The 20,218-nt window shown below is 37.3% G+C and overlaps 1 protein-coding gene across 1 annotated transcript in view; it reads right to left on the minus strand.

Annotated features, from left to right (window-relative positions):
• The window catches only part of LOC134533985 (tetraspanin-2A), a 208,259-nt gene extending 191,784 nt beyond the window's left edge, over positions 1-16,475 (minus strand). Inside the window, exon 1 of the mRNA XM_063371851.1 lies at positions 16,198-16,475. Coding sequence (XP_063227921.1) covers positions 16,198-16,293 — 96 coding nt within the window. The 5' untranslated portion in view covers positions 16,294-16,475. The remainder of the gene's footprint in view (positions 1-16,197) is intronic.
• Positions 16,476-20,218: the final 3,743 nt, after the last annotated feature.

A 20,218-nucleotide genomic window follows, 5' to 3' on the forward strand; every position in this document is an offset into this window, starting at 1 on the left:
TGTCCCTTAACGCACATTGTCCCACTACGGATGTGTCCTGTTATGCTCATTGTACGCATGCGTGGAATCTCTCTTCCACTCGATTGGAACAACAATCGATTTGACTTTTCATTCATATTTTCGTCGTTTGAGTTATTAATATGTAATTTAACGATCGTCCACCGATTTTTAGCACAATCAATACGGTTATTAATTTCCCGCCTACCACTATAAGAAATAAACATGGCGGACTACATACGTTTTTAAAAGTTCCACAACACAAAACAAAATTTTTATAAGTATATATAACATCTGAAACAATTGTTTCCAATATGGCCTCGTGGCCGTTACCAAAGGTTGACGGATCGAATCCCGGCCGCTGCAATACTTTCATTTTTGTACTTGTAAAAATAAATACGGCGCGCGCGACGCTACAAAAGTAATAAATATATTTGAATTAATGAATGCAAATAAGAGGAAATTTATCAATTAAATTGTAGATTTAATTTCACTCCTTCTTTGTATCCATACAAAATAGTGATAATACAATAAAAATTATTCAATTTTATTCATAAAAGTATGCAGAGGTATATTTTATCATACAAAAGATAGAAAAATTTAAAATAAATTTCTTCCTCAAAGAATATAATATTTTTAATGCCTAAATGGTTTGGTTGCAAAAACCTATTACGGCTCAGTCTCAGGCCGAATATTATATTTCATTTTCTTCTGGATCAATCATTTCATCAATGTTTTGTTATGACGTCACGTTAAACTATCGTCCGTATACAGACTTTACAGACAACCAATTTTTAATCAATTTGGTCGGTTACTTTTTTTCTGGTCCAGTAATTAGGCATTTAAGCGAACTGCTGCGGTGAGCGCTTGAGAAAACAGTTTAGCGTGAGCTTGGGGACGGGAAGCCTAAGATGCACATAAAGTTCTGCCATCCCCAATTACACCCGAACAATTCACCTTCTGCCAACCTCAGGTTTATTTATATATATATATATATTTATATTTCTCTGTTTATTTTAATGTAGCTATATTAACCCAACTAACCGTCCATAGTGTTTTAAAGTGTTTTAATGTAGCTAACCTAACCGACCACTTTTAATATTTGAATTCATTTTTCCTGGGCAAAAATAAAACAAATCCCGAAGTTGGACGAAGGTGAATTGTTCGGGTGTAATCAGTAATGGCAGAACTTTATGTGCATCTTCGGTCTCCCGCTTGGGGACAGGGCCCTACAGTGCGGTGCGTACTACTGCGAAGTAGTGCAGATGAGGCACCTTAGATGGTGCTAGTGTAGTCGAAAAATTAAAAAATAATAATAATATTTGTCGTGTGAACGTGGCCGAGGTGTTGCTTGTAGTGGCGAGGGGGTTGAATGCGTTCCGGGCAGCTGTGGACGCGAGGGTGACTCAGACCTGTGCCGCGAGATGGTATCGCCGGTAGAACTGAGTGGCGGTTTCCGGGAGTGTCACGTGACGTCTTCTTCAGTCGTCGTTGTGACGTGCGCGGTTACAGCTGCTCGCTGTCTTTTCAACATCCTGGCGTTTCACCGCGGCACGCGTGTACATGCAGAAGAGAAACTGTGAGTTTACAATATTTATAATTTTTATCTCGCCCGCCTCAACTTTACCCCCGGAACCCGATGGACACCAGTGAAACAGGTGGGTCGTCGAATTTTTGCCCGATTTGAAATTTGTGGTCAAGCAGGAGATACGCCATGATGAAAATAACCGTCAGCTTTTCAATTAAAATTTGCTTTGCAAATTTTAGACGAGTACGATTTGTTACAGACTTTTGTCATTTAGGCCGTCCGCACGAGTCCTTTTAGATTGGAGAACATTTAGCAGGTTTTTTTTTTCCTGTGCGTTTACGATTTTAGAAATACGTTTAGCTCATCTAAGATGTATATTTGATAAAAACAAAGGAAATGTTGGTACCATAGACTATGGGATATGGAACTTTATCAGACTTCGGTGGTTTTGTCAGGAATGCGATATTGTGTATAAAATAAAAACATTTATGCTGAGAAGATTTCACGTTTACGTTAACGAATCAATTTTATATAAGCATAATTTTATATTTATTAATATTTACTTATTGTTTCCGCTGCCGCGCCTTTTTTTATTGTATTATAGTATAAAACTAAAAAACCTAAAACCGGTTAAGAAGGAATCAGAAAAAAAATACAAAATCGTTAGTTAGGTGTAAATTCAAAACGCTAAGTCTAGATCTGTAGTTAAGATGGTAATTTACTCCGGGAAATTGTCTTATCTTTTTAGCTTAACATTACACCTACTAATATTATAAATGCGGAAGTGTGTCTGTTTGTCTTTCTTTCACGCAGCAACGGATCGACACGTATTTTTTTTGCATTTAGATAGTTTATGGGCCGGACTATATATAATTATGAGATTCCATTCATAAGGGAGAGAAAAAGTGGTAATTTTAGTGATTAGACCACGGTTTTTTTTTACCTGAAATACTTTCTGCCAATAAAACACACAACCCCCTTCTCCCCCCCCCCCCCACAAAATATGTATCGAATCACAAACAACCCAGTTAACAGCTGTCACGAGTGGGTAGCCAACGAGCCGGTATAATTGGTCCAAGTACATATACGGTCATGGATTATAAACTAAATGTCATTGCAACCACGTATTTTCCAGCCACTACCTAAATGTGCAAACTTATAAATATTCAATCAAGAGTTACACGGAAATAAATAATTGGCATGTTTTTGAATGGTACATCAGTAGCTGCATTTATTTATAGAAAATTGGTAAGATGGTTCCTTACTGTAGGTCATGGCTAATTCATTTGACATTGTCGCTCTACTGTGGCGTTGTGTTTTGCCGTCTATTAATCTGTTTACGGATAGGCAATCATTTTTCAGAATAAGAAGAGAAATGATATCGGAAATAGACTATTCCCCTGGTAAACATACTTAAAAATGATTTCAAGGCTTTCATAAAAATCATATTCTGAAATTTTTTCACTTAACCAGCTCATTACAGTATTTCTAAATGATTTCTTAGTCATTGAGGCAGTTATAATATAGGTCTAATTTCACAACTACTTAATCAGTAAAACTTAGACAGCAAATGTAAAGCGTTCTCAAGTAACGTATAACAAATATTCCGTATTTGCAGTTTACAGGTTGGAAATGCTGTGATTGTTTTTATCTATTCTTAATTGCAATTTTTTTTTCTGTATATCTATATGTTAAAATACTCTTCTAATGGTTTTCACAGCACATGCTAAAAACACAATACCCTGTAACATCCCCAACATGACAAAAACACCACCACAGCCATTAAGAAGTAAGGTAGTAGTGAAGTCAGCCTACGAAAAGTGAACCCCAACAGCCCATAAGAAACATAATGTGGGTATTATTAATGATGTATAACGTAATATATGTATATATATATATATATATATATATATATATATATATATATATATAGTGAAATCATTAAAGCTTAAGTTTATTGTTTTTTGATAGACATTATATAAAATAAACTCAATTGTATTATCATCTCAGTAGTATAGATGACTATACACCTGATGATGATAGCTGTCGTGGCATTTTAAACATATGATATAAACTAGCTAAACCCGTCCACGCTTCGCTGTGGATCAGTATTAAATGAAATGGATAGGAAATTAAATTGAGTAAGTATTGCAATAAAATTGAGTTGAAAAAAGTTTATAAAATTAAATTATCATTATTACCATAAATAAAATTTCATTAAATGTATTGATTATCAATAACTTAACAAATCAAATTTAAAAAAATAAATATGTTTAATAAACTTTAGAAAATAATGATCGGATGTTTTTAAATTTAATTAAGAATCTAGGAATTACTATTAAATGTAGATGTAATTAATACATCAGTTATTACTTAATAAGTTCAATTATTTAAAATTATGGTGATAAATTACATGGGGAATATAGTAGAGTATATTACAATTATATAGGTACGTTTAAACGAAAAAACCAATTACATAAAAACTCACCAAAACTTCAAGAATATGAAGAATAACTTCTTATTGATTGAGTTCACTAAGTTTGAATTCACTCACTTTAAATATTAATATTATCACTTCTGAATTGAGTAACAATTAACGAAATTATCAACTACACATTAACTAACATCCTAATCAAATAAAAAAATCACCAAAACAAGATAATTATGAGAACAATTATATATTAATAATTAATAATTACTTAATTAAGCTCACTTAAATCAGGTCTACTTGATTTAATTAAATCAATCTTATCAGTTTTTTGAAAATATGTATCCTGACAGCTGTCTGGTGATATTTTTATTTTGATACAATAAAAAAAGTATCAAAATGAATGTAATTTGTTTTTAAGATAGCTTCAAATCTATGAAGATAATCAAGTTGTATAATACAAATTATGTACAATAAAATCTTTTTAAATTATTTACAAGTAAATAACCTATTTCAATTTAATAATTGAAATAAAAATTAATATATTTACAAATTACAAAATTAATTAATAATTACTAGATAAAAAACAATCACCGAAGCATAGAAACACTTTCAAAGACTACATTACAATACTTAATTAATAAATTACTAGCAAGTAAATATTATGCATCTGTAAATTTTAAGATGCTAAATTAGGAAGTAACAAAAGTATTTAAAAAACTATTGAAAAAAAAGTTACGTAGGAAATTATTTTTATACCTACCTAAAGCTCTGATCTTAAGATTTACAAAAGTTATTTTGTTACATTTATTTAAATTAACATGAAAAAATGCATAGCTATACAATGTATATGCTTGCGTATTCAAAGACACATTGCGGGTACCACGAAGATAAACCTGAGTAGAGGGGTTTATTTTAATATGAATTGGAGCTGGCGTTTACTCATTTAGGTCATAAATGTAATCCATCATTGTTTGCACCTTTTTTTTTAAAAACTAGATTGCTCTTCGCTGCTCACACGATCGTGTGGTAGAATTACGACGTGAAGAGAGGGGAAAAAATATGTAAATATTAAAACGGAGTTATGGCAAATTTTTAAAGAAGAAGCTAGTTTTACGTGATCATGAAAAATGCATAATAATTACAAAGACAAAAAATGTCCGCAAGGGTTGTAATACGTAGTGATTTATTTATTCTTTACCTAAAATAAAAATGTATTTATTATTGTACTATATTTAATGGTTTTTACTACATTATAATGTAAAATAGGTTAGACTTTAAAGGATGAAATAAATTTTACATTGAAAATAATTCCCGTTTTTGAACCGCCGCAACATCAAGAGATGAATAAAAATGTTCTTGTTTGAAATATGTGGGAAAATATGCATACTTTCAATGAAGACGCATATCTTGCAAAGCTGATGGACTTAAATGAATTTGTAATTGAAAAAAAATAATAAGTGCTTATAAAATATTGGATACAATATTACTGAAGTGCGTAGTTGTTGTACTAAAGTCCTTAAATCCTGAATAGTATTTAAACAAAATATTTCAAATTGTTTTACTGTAGAGAATTACTTAGAATGGTTTTGATTGGTTTTAATTTTATTCAATCGTGCCAAATATCGATTAATGAAGTCTGTGGTATTTTCTTAGTTTCAGTGCAGTGAAAAGTCATCATTTTTGACATAATTATATGCATCAATATAATAAATAATTTAATACATGATTTATTAAAAAACTGCAAAAAATAAGTTTTAGTAATTAACCGCGTGGTTTTTCTTAAAGCATGCATTATTGGGTGCTTTACACTTGGAAGTACAGCTGCATTAAATATTATTTTAGCCTGTGTCTGCTGTTTTTTTTTTTTTTTAGACGGAAATCGTACATGAAACGTAATCGCTTACAATTCATCGCAACATTTGTTGAGCTGTTCCGAAATAGTAACAAAACGAGGTTCGCTGTGCGATAGTTTAGCAATCGTAAAAAAAGCTGTGCGTTGCTTGTGGGACACTTTGAATAAAAAAAAATATATAAGCCTGAATCACAAGCCAAGAACACACAGGGTCTAGCGTAATTTACATGCGGATATTTTAAAACGTTTTTTTGCATGTTATGTTTGTTGCGTTGTTGCGTTGCTCGGCCTTCAGTCCCAGCAGGCAACGAGGCTCGTCCGCCACCATCTGGTCGGGCGGGGGTCGTCCCAGGAGTCAACGCGGCCTCGCCCGTCAATCCCCGCGTAACGACGACGACGTCGGCCGCTGAGCCGGGTAATAGGCCGGTTAGGCCCGGCCCGAAGAGGGGGCGGGGTCATTAACCAGTCCCCCTCCCCTCCTCCCGCCGCCCCAGGGGCAGTAAGACGATACACCTGCCGCAGCGGGCTCGATACGCTCGTTAAGGGGCCCGACGCAATCTACCTCGAACCCCTTCCCCTTCCCTTCCCTTCCTCTCCGGGGCCACGCCCACCAGCCCCCCCCCCACACCTAAATCAATATCCTTCCCACCTCTCCCCCCGGGCGGTTATATTCCCTTGCAAACTTGTCAGCCGCGGCTACGGGAAACTCACGCAGCTGTCTTCTCGGGCTTAAGGGGGCTTCTGTTAACTATCCGTTATGTGGCGGAAAGCACGGCACGTAGACATAAACCTGACTAGTACCTACACAAGCCAGCTTCTGAGGGAGTCGTGTTTCACGTACATTATAGAGTATTCGTGTAAGTAATGTAATTCATTTACCAATTAACTACGTATCGTCTTCCGAGATGAAATTTGCGTTTATACATCATCTCTTGTTGAAGCCACCTTCAGGATTGATAGAAGATCAGTTTTGTTTGCTATGCATTGTCTTGAACTACTCATCAAATTTTTTGGCATGGTAAGATGATAAATTTACAGCTTTCTTAGGTAATTATTATTTTTTTATTTTTAAGTCTGGTATTATTTGACAGTAGCCAGCACGAAACCTTTGGAAGGACGGAACTGTTTATTAAACGTGCGTTATTATGGAGCTCGTAATATTAGACTAAAGTGCGAATTATTACTTCAAAAAGCCAATTCCTGTGGATTGTCGAATCACGAAACTAAACAGCCAACAAGAAAACATATATTTACCTCTCGTAACGTTTAATGGCCATAGTGTTTTGGGACAGTGGGTAATGAAATATGAACTTTATTGTTGTTAAACAAAAACCAAAGTAATTAATAAAACTCACACCACCCGTGAGATTGACACAACTAAACGCTAACGAGCTAGGAAGCAACTATAATCCTAACAAGATCATCTTAAGTGGCGAAAGTGGCTGAACTAAACACAGGACAGTACTATTTTTATAAAACTGTGACGAAATAATGACGAAAATTAACGCCCATGGTAAAAAAAATTAAATTAAAAGAATTGTAAAAAATATCAATACATGATCATAATGTGCGATCAAAATAAACGTACTGAAACAATAAATAAATAAAAACAACAATTAATGACACTGTTGCAGTTAAGGAAACAGTATTCACAAATACAGATGTCAAATCGAGACAACAAAAAACGAACGATTCCAAAGTAAGACAGTGGGCGCAATACGAAATTGCAGTACTCTTAAGGTAAGTCGTTTGTTTTATTGTCTCGTGTTTATTAGTATAAATATTCCAAAGTTACAAAAATGGTTCATCAACTTTATTATTATTATTTTAATTTTACCTGCTGTTTTCCTATTGTCAACCACTTTCTAACTCGTACGCATCTAGAATAATTTATTTTGTGCATTTTACAATAGTAAGTAGAGGTTCTTTGAAACATATTTGAGGTTGAAAACATTGAAATATTTAATCTCCATCGTGGCGTATTTATAGAGTGAATGTCATATTACCCGTCAGCCTTATCCTTACAACGTCTCCCAACCGGGTTCGACTGCTACGTAATGCTAAACCACAAGAACCGCTTCACTTCTGCCTGCGTTCCCCTCTCTAGTGTTTTTTTTTTTCGGAGGGGCTGTATTAATGGCGCGTCTGGGGGCCTGTTGCGTCACAAGAGAAAAAGGAAGAGAAAGGAGAGAGAGAGAGAGAGAGAGAGAAAAGGAGGGAAACTAGACGCCAGGCGGCAACACGATCTGCCCCCAAGCGCCATCCTTTCCCCCATGGGGATGGATAGGGGAATGGTGGAGAGGGTTAGTGGAGACAGAGTGAGGGTCTCCGTTCGCGCCTTTGCGCTGCCGCGACATGCAACCCGCCACGCACGGCGTCACCCCACCCGACGATGCGACGCCCCGCCGCGCTGCTAGTTCCGCCGGCCGTCGCCAGATGTCGGGCGCGGCGGGCGATCGATACTTCCTCTCTCTCACTCTCTCTCTATCTACCCTTCCCCCTTTTGTCCTCACGCTCGACGGGTTGCCTGCCCACGCATTGCAGGCGGCCGCGACCCCTGCGTTAAAAGCGAAACTTCACGAATATTCACAAACATTAAAACCACCTGTAAAAGTGTGCACGTTTACATGTGGTGTACTAGTGTGCGAGTGTTAAAGTACGCGTGCGAGTGTACGATTGCGGAAGTTTGCGAGAGAACAAGTAAACTAGAGGACAATTACGCGATTATGTAAGTTTTGCAATCATACAAGAGAGCTCGTATACAAGTGCGCTGTAATAAAAACGTGACATCTAGCGCTGATGCTGCCATCTGTGTTCTCAACAAGTAATTTAAAACCGGCAAAGAGTCTTACAGTTGTCTTTCCCTTTACTTTATTCTTTATTCCCACTACTCTTTCCTTCTCCCGTTTACACCAAACAACACCTCCCTCCCTTATTCTCCCCAGGGATATATCTCAGTTTGCTTGAGATTTAATTTACAATATTCGCTACAAAAACTGCAAAGACAAAATGCATTCACTGAGTATCATTTGGTAAATAATAATAGTGTAGTATACCTAATCTGAAAGTTTTAAATTCATTTTTAATGAATAATTTTTCCTTAAATAAAACGTTAGATTCAAATTAAACTTAGTCAGTGCACACTTGATCCAGTTGATATCACGCTAGGTCAAAAGCTTTCAAATTTTAACGTCTTATTGAAAAAAATTACACCCAGAAAATAATTAAACCATGTCCTGTATAACTACTAGTATAAATAATAAACACATGTATGTTTTTTGACATATCTTTAGAGTTACTTATTTTATTTTCCAGTATACGTGCCCTAAACCAAGAAGCCTTGTATGTTTAATCATTCTACACATAAAAACTTCCAAACTATAGAAAATACCCGTTTACATAATGTGCTACCTATGTTTATTACTATCAAAACAGAAAAAAAGCTGTTTTCTTTCCTCTCAGCAAAGTTCAATGTATGGTATATTAAGTTATACATCATAACAAACAACATTATTTTAAGACACTAATATAATTCGTATTTTATCTGCATTGTAACCTGCTGAAAATCATATTTTCATCCAAAAAATATCACTAATATCCACAAGTACTTTTGTTTAGCTAAAAGCATAAACGTATCGATCTGACAAGATGTCATTCATGTTACATAACTTCGTAGGAGTCTTTCATGCGGCGAGCATACTTCATGCCGCTAAATGCTAAACCTTTTAACAGAATACACTCGGAAATAAAACTGAATACTGCAGTGTGGTTTGCTTCGCATAATCTTTGTGACGGAACTGTGAAAAAACTAAGAACAGGTGGCGCTTTGTAATTTGGCATTCTTCATTTCGGCACATAATCCGGCACATCTCAAGTCGAACACGCGTTTTTTTATCCTTGACCACAAGGGGACACAGCTGCGCTTTTTTTTTTTAACGACACAGTGTTTATTTTTAACATTTTTAATGTGGAAACATCTTAGTTCTCAGTATACGGAACTTAGTTAGGAGTGATTTCTTGAAAATGGAACGGAAATGCGAAAAACAGTGCTGCGTCTGCGCAGAAGTCTCAGAAACTTCGAAGAGATAGCGGACGCACGTGTAGCAACATAAAACCGCATATCATCAATTTCGTAAACATAAGGGGACATGACAAACGTATTGGTGTGCCAAATGAAACTTTTTATGATAGTGAAACTACCCTGGAATATAATTGGTAAACTAAAATAGTCATAGTAAAAAGAGAACCTTGTCCTGTAATCCTCTTAGCGTGACTAATAATTTTCCTGGACAGTTATATAGCGCAAAAGAGCAACACGGAACGTTATAATTGGAACTTTTTCTCCCATTATATGAAAATTTCATTCTGTTATTCAGCTTACTTCCTTCTCAGAATAAGAATTAACGTTTAAATGTTAAAAAAAGGGGGGTTGTCTGTAAATACGGTTTACGGAAGATAATTTTACGTGATAACCTTATAAGAAAACATTGAAAAAAATTACATACTTTTTAATTTTCATATATTATTTACAAATTTTGCAAAATTAATTTAATTAATTTTTATTATAATCACGAAAAATTAGTTAAAAAGCCCGCCTTAACCTGTTTGATATTATAGAAGATTTGCTCGGCTCAGGCGGAACGTGACATTTTTCGCGCGTGCAGCCGGCATTCATCGATTTATAAGACGTTATCATATCAAAAGTAATTCCAAGTTTTAAATGAACTAAAATTAACTTACTTTACATTTATTATAAAACACACTATCGTTATTGTTTTACAACTGCCCTGGTAGCATGGTGACAATGTGTGCTATTCGTAAGCCTCTCCTCTCCTCTCCTCACCTCTCCTCTCCAAAATAACCAAAATTAATTAAAAATTTATCTTCCATTTTCACCATTTGTGTGGCCATCTCCAAAGTCAGCCGCTAATCACTATAGTATACATAAGTAAAGAGAAATTATTTTGTTAACTCACCTCATCACCACAAGGTTTCGTCCAAATGAAGAGTGAGCGGCGTGTCTTATTTAACAAGGAGTGCGCTTTCTCTCTCTCTATCCCCAATAATCCTCATTCAGACTAATTTACGTATGTGGTAAGATGGCGCTAAAAAGATTTTTTCATTTTTCCTTCCTCCTCTCAGGGGTGGCCCAGTGATGCATAATGAATTATATTCATCTAACTGAATGTTCCAATGTCCAGGTGGTTCTAATACCTGCAGTGCATGTTTCGGCTTTAAGTTTAGGAACCTTTAAGGGCGAGCATGCTCGGAGAGACTCCCTTTTATTCACTCTATTTATTTTATATTGCCAGTATTTCGTATTTTAACCAAATTCATGTCCCTCTAATATACTCAAAACGGTCGTATCGAAGGGTAGACACAACTACCCAAAAGATAAGATTTTAACTTAAACAGGAGGAGCTAACTCCGAGTACTTTATCATAGGAGAAGGGTCAAAGTCACAAATTACAGTTGTTTACAACAACCACGAACAAACTTCCCCTAATATACGAACATGACTGTGTCTACGGGGGACAAAAGGTACGAGCACAAGGATATTCCCGGGGTGTCAAGGTCTCGATCGCCGGTAGAGTAACCTTGTCTCGGGGTATAATATTTTCAAAATCCCAGACCACTATTTAAGGCCATGATCACCAAAAAAATCATAAATCTGTCTAAGACATATAAATTTTAAAACAATTTCATACCTCCTGGGCCCCCACTCCCCCTAATAACTGAAAATGACTGTGTCGAGGAGGAGACAAAAGGTCCGAGCGCTAGGATTTTCCTGGTGTGTCGTGGCCTCAATCACCGAGAAATTAAAATTACTGTGTCCCACACACGTAGGCGAGGCCTCGACCGCCGGGAGAGTAACCTTGTCTCGGGGTATAATATTTAAAAAATCCCAGACCTCGAGTTAGGCCAAGATCACCCAAAACATTCATAAATTTGTCTAAAACATATACATTTTAAAAATTAATCACTACCTCTCCTTAATAACCGAAAATGACTATGTTCTGGGGGAGACAAAAGATCCAGAGCTAGGATTTTCCCGGGGTGTCGAGGCCTCGATCGCCGAGGGAATGATTTAGGTAGAGGGGTCGAAGTACCAAGTCAGAGTAATTAAAGAGGCTACGTATTGACAACCAATCTGCGGAAAGGGTTGTGATTTCGTACACAGCTTTTTGGACAAGGGAGACCTCCATCGATGAAATAATTATATTAATTTATCGAAAATCAATTACAAACGAAAACAACCACGAATGAAGAAAAAATGCTGTATCTCGAGAACCAGTGGGCTGACGAGACTACTATTTCTGTCTGTTCTGGAATTCTTAGCTTCGCCATAATCATGAACGATCACCATCCAAATATTAGCCACAGTTAAGGCTGCAACACCTACTAAGCATACTAGTCCTGACTGCAAGTCCTTCCTCCAATCATGGCACAGCTTGCCTCTACATAATATTGTAGTGGATCGCCTGGCCTTCAGTTGTTCATTGCCATTGAAGATGGCTAAAACAAGACGTGATGAAATTACGGGTACTTTATTCTTTCATTATACGTGGCCCAGGGACGCAGCTAGAATTTCGGGAAGTATAACAATTATAATTTTCTTTATAATTGAGTTTTAAAAGAAAATTGATTAACGCACTAAAATCTCAGGGAATAGTAGATTTTTAATACATCAACTTTTATATTATATTGAATATTAATACAGCTTGAGAAAATAAAACTGAACTTTTTGTTTTGTTTTTGTTTGTATTTAATTTATTAAGTACTTTGTTTTTAAGTCAACTGTTTGATTATTTCATTAACACAAGTCAAAGAAACATATAAATTAATGTTATTAAATACATGGTACACACGTGCAACCCGGCATAAAATGTAGACTACTTTGAAACACAATTCCTGAAGCTTTTGTGTATGAGACATGTCGAGTTTCAATGGGGAGGTAATACATTATTGTAGCCCACTAATGATTACAATAATAAACTTCCATAATAATCTCTGTAACCTTATGTAGATACGATTTCCTTATTCTGTCTTCGCGTGTATTTTTATTTTTTAAATCCTTGAACGGATGGAGACTTCCCCTGGCTACATCCCCGTGGATGGCATATAAACCCATAACCCAAGAAGAAAGTAGGTGTTATTTTATTTCCATACGCGGACGCGTCGAGAACCAATTTCCGAGGAACAGTTACACGTTGCAGCCTGAAGTTCCAGGAATAATATTTGTGAAACGATGCGCCGTTTCATCGCGTGAGTAACGCCGGGCCCGGGGTTATCTCCGCAAGCAAACATGGAATGCCTGGCTGATAAGATATACCTGCCTTCGCTCTCCCGCTGCGACTGCCTCTGTCAGCCAGCCGCAACTGTGACAAGTGACGCACCAGCAGACGTCACGGTTGCGGTTCCCAGAGTTTTCGCAGTCACCGCTCCAGCTTAATCCCCTTATTTCTGTTTCCGAATTACCCTATTAGCGTAAAGAATCATTGAAAAGAGCGCATCTGAAAAGGATGTCATCCATTTCTGTTAAGACCCGATCTACAAAGGCACGGAACCAGAGATGAATCTCACGGAACAGAGTTCGCACAATAGCACGCAAAAGTAGAGTGTTTGGCTCCGTGCTTGTAGCCATTTTTGGTTATGTTATAAAACCGTTAAATCTTTCTTCGAGTACAAGAATATCTAGTGTCCTAATATTACTTTTTCATTTATTTTTATTATGATACGATTTCAAAGTTATTTTTTTTATAAATGTTTTCTAACCTTGAAATGCATTCTCATTGGCGTTCATTAGTTGAGTTTCCGTGCATTGTGGACGCAATAGGCGCGATAGTGAAATTTTCCGCGAGATACCTCTCCGTTTGCGTGATCCGTCTCCGTTTCCGTGCCATTGTAGAACGGACCTTACAAGCTAGTATCCAGCTAAAATAAGCGAGTTGGAGGAGAGGGGAAGTTGAGGCACTTTCCGAAAGGAGGAGTGTCCATGATGGCATAAGGTAATAAACCATTACAAAAAAAATATTTATTTTAAAAAAAATATCTGAACGATATATTTGTGGGTTAAGTTAAAAAAAAAATAAAGTTCTGACTGCAGGGTTTACTCCTTGTTTCATTAATTTTTCCACTTCGGAAGGAGGGAGAGGAAGCTACCCTCCCCCGACCGCCCCTCCTCCTAGATACGCCCATGTCTGTTGAACTTCGGAATAGTTGCAAGAATGAAGAATCCGCACAGAATCTCAGATGCAGCATCTCGTGAAAGGACCAGTGGCCCGCGTTCTTTCGTGCATCCTCGTGATCTTTGAGGAGTTTGTGCAGGGCACCCCGCGCCGCCCATTTTCATTTTTGTTTGTCTTGTTTGTCCAGCTTTATGTGAAATTATAATTGACGTTAATTGGAGAAAATGAAGTATTAAACTGTTATCACCACGTAATTCCAAGTGCTGGTCGATACATTTCGATTTAAATTCAGTTTTCTTGATTTTGCATTAGAAAAACTTTTCAAATATTTTATCGCCTCATAAGAGGATGCGATTTCGCTGATTTTTGACTATAAAACTTTGGTACAAATTATTTATTAGGAAAGAATATAAACATTTCTTAAGAAAAATCGTCGTCAAAACTGAAGTTCCTAGTTGGTTTAAAACGTATATCAAAGAGTTAATATTTTCCAATTTTCCGGGAGTGGACCCCCTAACTATATTATTCTCCGGGGGGCTATCCCATCCACCTAGGCTCCCCAGTAAGGCCCCTCGCCAAAATATTAAGGTATCGCAGAAGTAAGTGGACCAGGGCTTGTGGCACTACATTTTAATAAGGTTGTAACGATATTTTGGTGCTTAGCCAACCCATCGCTTTTCACAACCTTTTATAGTCATCTATTAAAGTCAAATTATTAACTAAAACGCGGAAACATTGTAAATTGCCTGAGTACTATGTGCGAAGATGTAAACACAAGCAATTTACTGTCGTAAAACTATTGCTACACCAGGTTTTTTTAGAGTGCTTTCGAGGCTAGTTGCTTACTGAACGCAGGCTTGAAACAAAGGGATCCTTGGCTAAGGTTGGTCGATAAAAGGAAAATCCTTACCGTCTCACCAAACGTATTTCAAATATAGAACTACGCTCTGAAAATGTTTTAAGGTAACGACCTTTAACATGTACATACAGTTGTGAGTAAAATGTATCATGAATCCATGGTTATTTTAATTTTTTAGGAAAAAATGCTTAGGAATGTACCATGTGTTTGGTAGATTTTCCATTCAATTGTAGAGGCTAAGTGGTATGAATGATAATGGAAAAACGCCATCTACATTTAAATCATTTTTAGGCCTAATATAAGTTTTTAAAATTTTATTTTGGAAATTGGATTTACTTAGAGAATAATATAAAATGTATTCAAATGCCTAATTTAAATAGTAACTGGCTACTACGAAAAATTTCTTGTGTGAAGTTATGGCGTTTTTTTTTATTGAATTATGTTATATTACTGTCTACAAATACAACAAATATTTTTATAGAAATTATTTTTTAGCGCTAGATAAATCTCTCAATATCCTGAAAAACGAGGCAAAATTTTAAAATCAGAAATAATAGTTATGCCCTTAAAACTGTTGAAACCAATGTGAAAAATTGTTCTTACGAAGTTAATTTAAACTTAAAGTTTTTACAAGTACTATTTTTTATGATATTTATTTATCGTTTGTTCATTACATGCAATATGTTGTATTTTTTTTATAAAGACTACAGTATTATAATGAAATTCCTTGTCAAAAAATCAGTATTTTTCAATTCAAATCTTTTTCGCTTTCATCGGAGCCGTTTTCATTATATAGTTTTAAATTTCGGTTCTCCAATGGAACGATTACACGTATGTATAGTCTAAGCAGCAGCTCTGGCAGCGAATTCTAGCGGCGGTTGAGGAAACTGCGTGTGTGATTTGCGTCCAGAAATTTTTCTGAGAACATTGTGTGTTGTGAGTATTGATCGAATCAGCTCGTCGCCGATGCTAGACGTCACACATCTCTGATGGGAAGAAGTGCGACGGCAGCGAATTCTAGCGGCGGTCGAGGAAACTGCGTGTGTGATTCGCGTCCAGAAATTTTTCTGAGAACATTGTGTGTTGTGAGTATTGATCGAATCAGCTCGTCGCCGATGCTAGACGTCACACATCTCTGACGGGAAGAAGTGCGACGGCAGCGAATTCTAGCTGCGGTTGAGGAAACTGCGTGTGTGATTCGCGTCCAGAAATGTTTGCCGAGAACATTGTGTGTCGTGTGTATTCATCGAATAAACTCGTCGTCGAGGCTGGACGTCACACACGTCTCTGGCGAGTACCGGACAGGCGGGAAGAAGAGCGACGGGTATAGCCGAGACTCACCCAGGTGGTGACGTTGAAGCAGAACAAGGTGTACTTGACGCACGTGATCTTGCTCTCGAGCGCGCTGTCGGTCGACGCGTCCGTCTTGGCCACCATGTTCGCCGCTGCGGGGGGGTCCGGACAGCTAGTTGTCTGGGTCGGAGGAGATGGGATGACTTCGAACGACGTCGTCGCGCGCGGTGCCAGGTGCGGCTGTGTACTGCCCGGGAGGTTGCGCCTTTCTCGCGCGTCTCTCGGATAGCAAGAGAGCGCGACCTTATCTGCCTGATAGCGCCGGCCGGGGCGATAAGCCACGGGAGAGAGCCGCGCGGCGCCTTCTTCTCGCTGCCGCGGTCCCCCGCGGAAGAACACGGCTCGCGCCAAGTGTTCCGGGGAGGTCGGACCGCCCACACTTTCTGGGCGGTGCGGAATATTTCGACAGAACAGACACGCATGAAGATGACGCCGCGTACCTGCTATATTGGAGAGAAAGTGGGTTTTTTTAAAAATAATAATAAGTGTTGTGACAGAGACAAACAAAAATCGCACATTCGAGGCTATAAGAGCCCCTGTATAAACCTGTAATTTTGGAAAATATGTCTCTCGTAAAAAAAAAAAAACTTCTTTAAACAGTATCTGAAGTCTCGAACAAATAATTATCATCAAAACTATGGTTTTTATATGATTTTTTAGATGGCTAAAAATTAAAGTTTACTAGAGAATTAATTTTTGGAAGTATTATGTGTATAATACATTCATATTAAATTAAAGCATAGTAGAGAAATATCGATGTTTTTAATCGAGTTTTAAAAAGACGCTTTTTTAAATGGAGATTTCATGGCTTGCGCTGACTGATAAATCACATTAGTTTACTGAAAAATTGTTGGTCTTAAAAAGGCCTACAGAAAAATCCGCGATAGCATACGACTGCCTTACAAGGAAGACTCCGCTGTAACCGTTTCTATCTTTTGGAATTGGTTTAAATATAAAGAGTTATTTCGACAGACCTAGTGTTAATCCTTATCCAATTACATATGTTAGTTACCTTAGGCATTTAATTTATTGCAAAGTTACCTACACCCTATACTAATTGAATAAATATCTTAGAAGATATCACAGATTTTAAAATTACTCGCAGCGGAAAAAAAATGTATGGTTTACTTGCATTCCACCTCACTTATACAGGCTGATGCGAGATGATTATTTTGACGCTGCACCTGTGGCTCCATCATGTCGGGAAGAGTAAAAACTGTTGGAAAAATTCTCATGATTTGAAAAAAAAAATCTGTTTTTTAATCAATTCTCGCAAGGGATATGGAACGAAGAAATTTGAATCTAAGTACCTACATTTTTTCATTTCTTTGTTTCAAGTCCTTTAATACACGTAGTATCTTGGTTTTGTTTTGTTCTTCGCTCAGCAAACTTTGTGCATCTGGAAGTAGTATATACCCTCCATTATCTCCGAGCATTAATTCATAATTGATTAGTTCAATTTACAAAATAGGTTGTTGGGACAAGATAGTCTGAGTAAGAAGTTTTGGACCTAGCCAAGAGCAAAACAGTAACTATAAGGAACAGCGGTTTGTTGAGGGACGCGATGGATCGATTTTACTTCCAGTAATATATGTATCGATTGCAGACACCTGCATAAACACCCGCAGAACTCGCTTTATTATGTGGAGACGGGTTAGAATATATACCACTATACGTTCAAATGACATTTTCATTGGTTCTTAGCTCTTCGGTAGTGACCTGAAAAATTCGCGAGTTCAATTGTCCTCTAGGATAGATTCCACAGTCCTCTGTCACACTCGGTCATGTGTCACGTGTTAGTTGGCTACTGACGTGTGAGACGTCTCCACTGGGTGGTCTGTGATTCAACACTTCTCCATGGTTGAGAGTTCTACATTAACACAGAGTCCTCCCAATTAGCTGTGAGCCAATAGCGGAACCAAAACAATGGTATGCGTATTTGAAATTCAGCCTATCGAGAAATTAATCCGTGAATTTTTTATGTCTCTAGTCATAGGTGGACAAACATTAAAATAAATACTAATATTATACTAAAGAAATTCTTACTATCCAACCAGAAACAATTTGGACAAAAGGTAAAATTTATTAGCAGCTAATGAACAAATTGATATTTATTGTTCACATGACATTTCTTATGCATAGGTATATTGGGAAAGAAATAGACAGCGGCGTGTAAGTAGTAGACTAATCAACTCCGATTTAAGATTTACCTCGTGCTAGAACTTTCATCGTGTTGATCATGTTTAAGAAACAATCCTCGTATTTCGTATTCTTCGCTTGGAGAGCTTTCAGAAAAACGTGTGTATTTATATACGTATAATATAGTTTAAAACAAAATCACTATTCGTGTCTGTCTGTCTGTTCTCTTACTTCTTATAAAGTACACAGTAGTCTAAGATGCGGTTTTCACTATCATTTATAGAATTTCTTCGGGAAGAATTATGTGTATAATCTACTCATATTAAATTTAAATATAGTCGAAAAATATCCATTTTTTAGGCAAGTCTTAAAATGACGCTGTTAGGGCGATTTCATGACTTTCGCAGACTGATACATTAAATTAATATACTGCAGAATTGTAGGTCTTAAAAATACCTACACAAATATCTGCGATAGCATACGTGTGCCTTACAAGGATAACCCAATGTAACCATTTCTATCTTTCAAAATGGTTTTAAAATAATGAGTTATTTGCGAAGCTATTTCAATCTAAATAGTGTAATCCCTTATCCAATTTTGTATGTTAGTTACACCAGGCATTTAATTTAATTCAAAACTGACCTTTACACCATACCATTTAAATGAACATCTTAGAAGATATCACAGATATAAAAATTACTCCAAATGAAAAATAATTATGCTTTACTTGCGTAGCGAAACTTGCGAATCTATTTTGATAGAGAGAAAAAAGTAGTTACATTAGGCAATTAATTTATATTGAAATTGTTGTTTACATCATATCAAAAAATTAATTACCTTTGAATATATCACGGTAGTAGATCGCATCCGTGCAAAGCCTGGGCGGGTTGCTAGTGCGTGTATACTTATATACAAATATTTGTTTGGAACCAGTATTCGAGAACGGGTCCGCGGGTGTTAGAGCGAGTGTCTCGACCACTTGTCTCATTCTCGAGCGGTCGGATACCCGGAGGCGTGGCACGCGCACGTCCGTCGATCGATCGATCGATCGATCGGTCTGTCTGTCTGTCGAGGAAAGGGGGTCGAGGTTAAAAGAGAGAGAGAGAGGGTTGAATTCGGGAGGAGACAATCAGGGGTGGTATCACCTGTGGCATCTCCCGTTTCGTTGCGAACCTCCCAGTCTAGTCAACTCCCCCTCCCCTTTTACTCTTTTTTTTTTTTGCCCTTTCTCGTACCTCGCCGCGACCTATCGTGTCTCGATCTCTCGAGCGGCGGTTGTCCGCGGGAGCGCTCTCGTGATGGATGTCGCCAGACAGCTGGGGAGTCGCGCCGTCAACTGTACACTCGCAACGCCGCGCCGGCCGCGTGGCTGTTCACACAGCCGCTGGGTGATAAACGAAACACTCTGCATTGCGTTTCAAAAGTTATAACTAGAGACCCGGAAAATTCGCGGGTTCATTTCGTGTTGTGCTAAAATTCAAATAATTATACCTTAGTGCTGCTTCTGTCATTGGTTCACTGTTAATTCTGGAGGACTGAGGGCCAATTAGAGACCCATCACTCATAGAAGTGTGGAATCACAGTCCATCCAGTCGAGACGACTCACAAGTCAGCAGCCAATGAACAGTTGGAATTTGCCCGAGTGTTTAGAGGATATTGGAGTCTATCCTGGAGGTCATAAAACCTGCGAATTTTCCGGGTCTCTAGTTATAACGCAAGGACGATATTTTATTTAATTCTTTCCTTATAAATGTGCCCGCCTAGTTAAGGGAGTATTTGTGCGAGTCGTGTTGATTAATGACTGGAAAAAAAAATTTACGGTTTCAATGACCTCTAGGTTTGGACTCCACGAACCCCTGTGCACTCGGTC

Source organism: Bacillus rossius, chromosome 7 (assembly GCF_032445375.1).
Source record: "Bacillus rossius redtenbacheri isolate Brsri chromosome 7, Brsri_v3, whole genome shotgun sequence".
Taxonomy (NCBI): domain Eukaryota; kingdom Metazoa; phylum Arthropoda; class Insecta; order Phasmatodea; family Bacillidae; genus Bacillus; species Bacillus rossius.